Source organism: Amphibalanus amphitrite, unplaced genomic scaffold (assembly GCF_019059575.1).
Source record: "Amphibalanus amphitrite isolate SeventyFive unplaced genomic scaffold, NRLGWU_Aamphi_draft 001879F_arrow, whole genome shotgun sequence".
Classification (NCBI taxonomy): Eukaryota; Metazoa; Arthropoda; class Thecostraca; order Balanomorpha; family Balanidae; genus Amphibalanus; species Amphibalanus amphitrite.
Window position 1 is genome coordinate 44,896 of NW_024883372.1, and position 5,154 is coordinate 50,049.

The 5,154-nt window shown below is 43.1% G+C and overlaps 1 protein-coding gene across 2 annotated transcripts; it reads right to left on the reverse strand.

Moving 5' to 3' along the window:
* Positions 1-338: 338 nt before the first annotated feature.
* LOC122375593 lies at positions 339-4,259 on the reverse strand. 2 transcript variants are annotated; one of them, XM_043355095.1, is made up of 4 exons: positions 4,142-4,259; positions 2,610-2,772; positions 2,310-2,359; positions 339-1,991 (listed from the first exon to the last, which is right to left on the reverse strand). In XM_043355095.1, the coding sequence occupies exons 2-4, from the start codon at positions 2,765-2,767 to the stop codon at positions 1,804-1,806; spliced, it is 396 nt and encodes a 131-aa protein (XP_043211030.1). In that variant the 5' UTR covers positions 2,768-2,772; positions 4,142-4,259; the 3' UTR covers positions 339-1,803. The 2 variants fall into 2 exon arrangements, with proteins under 2 accessions (XP_043211030.1, XP_043211029.1); XM_043355094.1 differs by lacking the exon at positions 4,142-4,259 and adding an exon at positions 3,764-3,962.
* Between the last annotated feature and the right edge of the window lie 895 nt (positions 4,260-5,154).

The following is a 5,154-nucleotide window of genomic DNA, read 5'->3' on the forward strand; positions in this document are numbered from 1 at the left end:
TTTGCCGCCTCACGCGTCTCGCTGCGGTTTGGTTATCAGCTTAGTTATCAGCTTAGGCGTTAACTACCCGCAAGAAAGTGGTGACGGCAAAATAGCCTGGCAACTACGAATCTAAGAAGACATTTGTACTTTGTAGGTATTGAGAGTAGATTTACTTCTCATGAGTCTCTGTGGTTGATTGGATGGTTACGAGCCCGGGTGCTTGTTAAGACGTTTTTATTGTCAATGTCCTTTATTAGACTGGTGTAGGATGTGTAAAGATGCGGTTTTGAACATACTGACTGCACGAGTTTGTGTTTATATGCCATTGCACAAATATCACATGTAAACAGTAGACACATTTTAACAGGTCCGCAATTCGGTTTATTTGACAAAGACATCGGTTTCAGAGGGGCGTAAAGTAGGAACGGTTATGCATTATACAAGCTGTCTAACAGAAATTGTATTCATGAGCAAGTCTGGTATTTAGTTGAGCATTGCAATACACATCTGGAAACAAGAACAACTGAGCACAACAAAAAACAAGCGCAACCCTGGACAGTTTGTGTGCTGAGCACTGGCGTTAGGTCACTTGTTGGGAATCAGGAGTCTGAAGCATTAGGAGAAAGCTCAGGTCGAAAAAAAAATAATTGTAGGCCAGGTCAAATGTTTTGAATTATGTTTAGGCTAGAGCGTTTGATGAATAGACAGACGGGTTATGGTATATTAGAAGTAGATGTAAGCAAAGAGATGGCCCCATGAGTTCTAAAAAATGACAGTCATTGGTAAGTGCTGCGTAGACATGGACTAAACAAGACAAAAAGGCACCACAAAAGGATGAATTCGCAAAGACTACAGGCATGGCAAGCGTCGGTTTCCTTCGAATAGGCAGAGCAACACACGTTACGAACCAACTAATTTAGTAGTGTCAGTATTCACAAGAAACTTGAATTACAATTACAATTTTGTTGCCGCGTGAAAAAGCTGCATATATTTTAGCGAAGTAAAGAGAATGCAATCGTGGCAGCGAGAGATGCATTCAATAAATATGAAGCACAAGCTAAAGGGCAAAAGTGTTAGCAAGCACTGACATTGTTACAATGCGGGAATACGTTTGCAAGAATCCAAGACTTCTGATCAAACTTTGAATTTCACATTCAAATAAAAAGTTGTCGGTTTCAGATACTTCAAACAAAATGAGTGTAAGAACTTGCTGATAAGCATCATTTAGATAGGTAACAGTTAAAAAGAAACGTTTTAAAACCTGTTAATGTTTGCAAAGCAGCTTGGTTAATTATCTCGTAAAAAATACAATTGAAGTCATTTTGATAAATATCAATTGCAATGTAGCATTCTATCTGTAAATTGAGCTGCCCAACGCATCAAATGATGGCAAAATGTAGCAGGTTGCAACCATGTGTATCTTGTGCCATACACAGAAATGGACATATTTTAGAAACACACATTTATAAAATGTAGACAGCCAAGTTTTTGTGTGAATCCATTTTCAGTTGCACATAGGGAGCACAGCTAAATGAGGTAGTGGCAAATGATTGTTGGCGTGACGTTAGCAGGAAATGCGCACACACAAAGGCGGAGCGAATATACAGCTATAGCGCTTGTCGTAATGTTCCTCTGAGTACCTTCATCACAACACAACAACATCAACAAAGACTGGGCAGCATAACAAAAACCAACAGTAACAACAGTCTAAACCCAGCAGTAAGTCAACAGTAACGGCGCAAAATATCAACTTCCGCAAGCCTTCAGCCACTTATCAATTGTTGATTTGCGGCCACTCACAACTTCTATTTCACAACGCGATCACTCTTGGGACCACGAATCCTCGAAGTCCTTCTGGAGCTGGCTCATCCAGACCGAGTGGTCCACCTCCCACTCGTCCGTGTCCAGGCCACGGCCCGAGTTATTGTAGACTGATGCGTAGAAGGAGACGCCAATCACAGCCGCGCCGACCAGGAGGGCGGCGCCCACCAAAGGAAGAGCGCTGCTTGCTGTCGGAGAGAAGGCCAGAGTGTCAGAAGTGTGGTCAGGTCACGCAGGTCGCCACACGTAGAGTTGTATCAGATAATGAGAAAGCTACTGCTGAGTAGCTTGAATTAATAATAATGATCTTGGTTGATCGCATACAGTTATGATAACTGCAATGCTGAAAGACTACGACGTTACTGTTTTATATCAAATGAAAAAGTGCATATAGGTACATGTCTTCGCCAACAGAAGAAATGTTCTCAAGATGGAAGAGTTGCATGCTTTGAAAGAGGGCTCCTCTCCTGTTGTACAGAAACACACCAGTTACCACCCATACATACCTCCGCTTAAGTCCTGGCGCCGGATCGGATTAAACAGTCGCTGGATGAATCTGAAGCGAAAATGGACAAACCAAGCGTCACTTATTTGAAATACACCACAGTTGGCTAGCTCTCTGACTCATTTTGCGATTGTAGCAATAAACTGTATTTATAATTTCCTTCGTACAAACTGCAAACTTACTTATAAACAATGTTTCCTTCCAATTTCTTAAAACGTTTGTCCCTCTCTGACTAGTCCAAACTAGGTGATAGATGATCGTAATATCTTGCTTTGTTATACTGTCCCGGTGTTTTTCTCACCCGATGACTCCTTTGCTGCTCCGCCTCGCAGGTCGGTGGTCGTAATAGTTTGAGCTGGCCTGGTTGGCATGGTCGGTGTAGGTCTGGAAGTTCTGATAGGAGGTGTCGGCACACGCCAGGGCGGCCAGGGACAGCACGAGAACGGCAGTCAGCTTCATCGTGCCTGCAAGCGAAGAGAATGACCTTATAGGTAAACACGATAGGTTATTATTCAGAGACTTACCGCAACGATACAATACGTAAATATTGAAACAGCGATATTTAAATTCAGTTGTCTCAGGATCTGAGCTAAATCAGATCGAATAGTTGACCTAGGGAGTTCATGTCGCATATCAGTAGATATGACAGTTTTCCCGGAGATCATTGTTCTCAGGTGATCATCCTCGCCTCGCTAGTTCATACGATTGGGCATTATTGGCAAAAGAGCGTTACCGAAAAATCCAATTGAGCTTCAAGCCATGCAAGTCCAAAATAAAAGGTGAGCATGGGAATCGTGCAAAGGATATGCCTAAACCTAGTTATAAACTTGAGATAGGATTGCGAGTAGTGATGCCGAAGTCGATAAGAGGCCCATCTGCCTTCAAATGACTCTGATGAAATTCCAAAATACACACCTATGCATAGGTTCATAGCTTCACATAGCTATGTGAAGATTCTAGAGCCTTGTACTTCCTAAAAGCTCCGTCATTTTGAAACTACTTCCTGGCAATAAGAGTACCTCTGAATTTGGACCCTGTTCATGCTCAGTGCTCACTTATGCTGCCAAAGGCTGGCACCTGTCCTGCCCTGAGACTATCGTTGGTTCAAAAAAAAAATGTTCGAATCAAAAGTCAGACGTACTATTTCTAAGCTCTTCGAATGCGCTCTGTGCAATGGCGGGAAAAAACGTCAGGAACACCACCCTTTTGGGGGGGGGGGGGAATGAAGCCAGAATTGCAGCAGAGTCAACTTCGTTGATATGGTCCTCCCAGACCCTATGTCTGCCTTACGGCTATCCCTGAGCACCTATTCTATTATCGTTTCGCTGATTTATTTACGATAGCTCTTGCCGGTATAAAGTGTATGGCGAATTTACCCAATGTATTGACAAAATTGTCCTGAAACTGTAAGTTATAGTGGAGAATTTGTAGCGACAATTATCGTTACTGACTCACCGGGCAACTATTGATTACATGTACAGTTCTCACGAAAACAGTTCACGAAAACTGAATACATAAACAACAAAGCTAATAGCTAAATTTAAAAATTTATAAGAGTAATTACAAATTTCATTCACAGGTATAACTGTGCAACATTTTGTACAAATGATAAAAAATTGTTGTTGCTATTTGCTATTGGCTTTACTCCCATTGCCATGAGAGTAAGAGTACAACTTTTCAGTTTGCCCCGTCATCGCATCTACTCACGCTTGGAGCTGATCGTGGCACTTCTCGTTCCAAACACTCCGGTCAAGTCATCGTGCGCTCCCACCACCAACACTGCACAAAGCTCAACTCCGTCACAAAATAAAACACCGCCACACCACCAGTTACCTGTTTCAAGAGATATCCTGTGTGATGATGAAGCTCCTGAAACCGTCCTTGACTCGTCCTCAGCTCACTCCGCCCTCACCCCACAGTGCACCCCCGAGTTCGAGCCGAGACTGAAGGGATCTCACCAGCACCGCCTATAGTTATATGCACTGCAGCGGTTTCTTTCGCGGACCTCCAGCAATTGGCTCGAGTAATTGCCTCAGCACTTGCCTCCGGTAAAAGTGAAGGCGAGTGTGGCATGGTCAAATCTCACGCTGGGGCTTTAGTGGGCCGTCAACGGGCACACAGACAGACAGACATACATACTGACAGGAGTACAGACACACCGACTGCATCGCTATCGGCGAGGGCTGACTAGAAACCGGGCCCATTCGTCATTATTGACACTGAGCGGAGGCCTTGCAATGCCCTGGCAGCAGTGCTCGGACGCGAGTTAGGTACTTTCTGGGAGTGGCAGCAGCCAAAGTCAGTTGATGAGTGGGAGTGCTACCGCAGAAACGCCTTAAACACACCGCTCAGAGACAGAGTGAGTAAGAGTTGTATTTGTGGTAGCATGAACGCTTGTAATCGTGTGTGAACACATTAGCAAAAAAGCTATGTTTTAACTGACGTCTATAGTTGACAAATGACAAGCTTCAGAAACAAATCACCATACTCAGGACTGCAGTCCGTTAGCGCACTTTACACCAGTTTAGAACGTGTCTCAAGCGATGTTTGCGTAACATATGCCAATTGAAAGATTTCTTTGTAGATGTCAGCTCTCAGGTAACAAGTATGTATAATGAACATTGAATTATTCAAAAGCGGCTTTCGATATAGAAACATTTACCACCAATTTATCAACATTCAATCACCATCGATCTTCAAATTTATCCAAGTTCATTCTTCATGGCAATATTGCAAACCAGGTACGTTTTTCACATTAATTAATTCAGTTTTCATCCATTTCCAAACGCCTGAAAAAAAATCATCAAAATATGTCTCGCTGCACTATAGACGCTTTTCAACGACAG

Excerpts from the sequence above, each read along its gene's own strand:
- LOC122375593 (XM_043355095.1), bottom strand. The coding sequence starts at position 2,767 with ATGAAGCTGACTGCCGTTCTCGTGCTGTCCCTGGCCGCCCTGGCGTGT. Across the intron at positions 2,360-2,609 it reads AGCAGCAAAGGAGTCATCGG|ATTCATCCAGCGACTGTTTA; the intron begins GTGAGAAAAACA and ends TTTTCGCTTCAG. Across the intron at positions 1,992-2,309 it reads GCGCCAGGACTTAAGCGGAG|CAAGCAGCGCTCTTCCTTTG; the intron begins GTATGTATGGGT and ends TCTCTCCGACAG.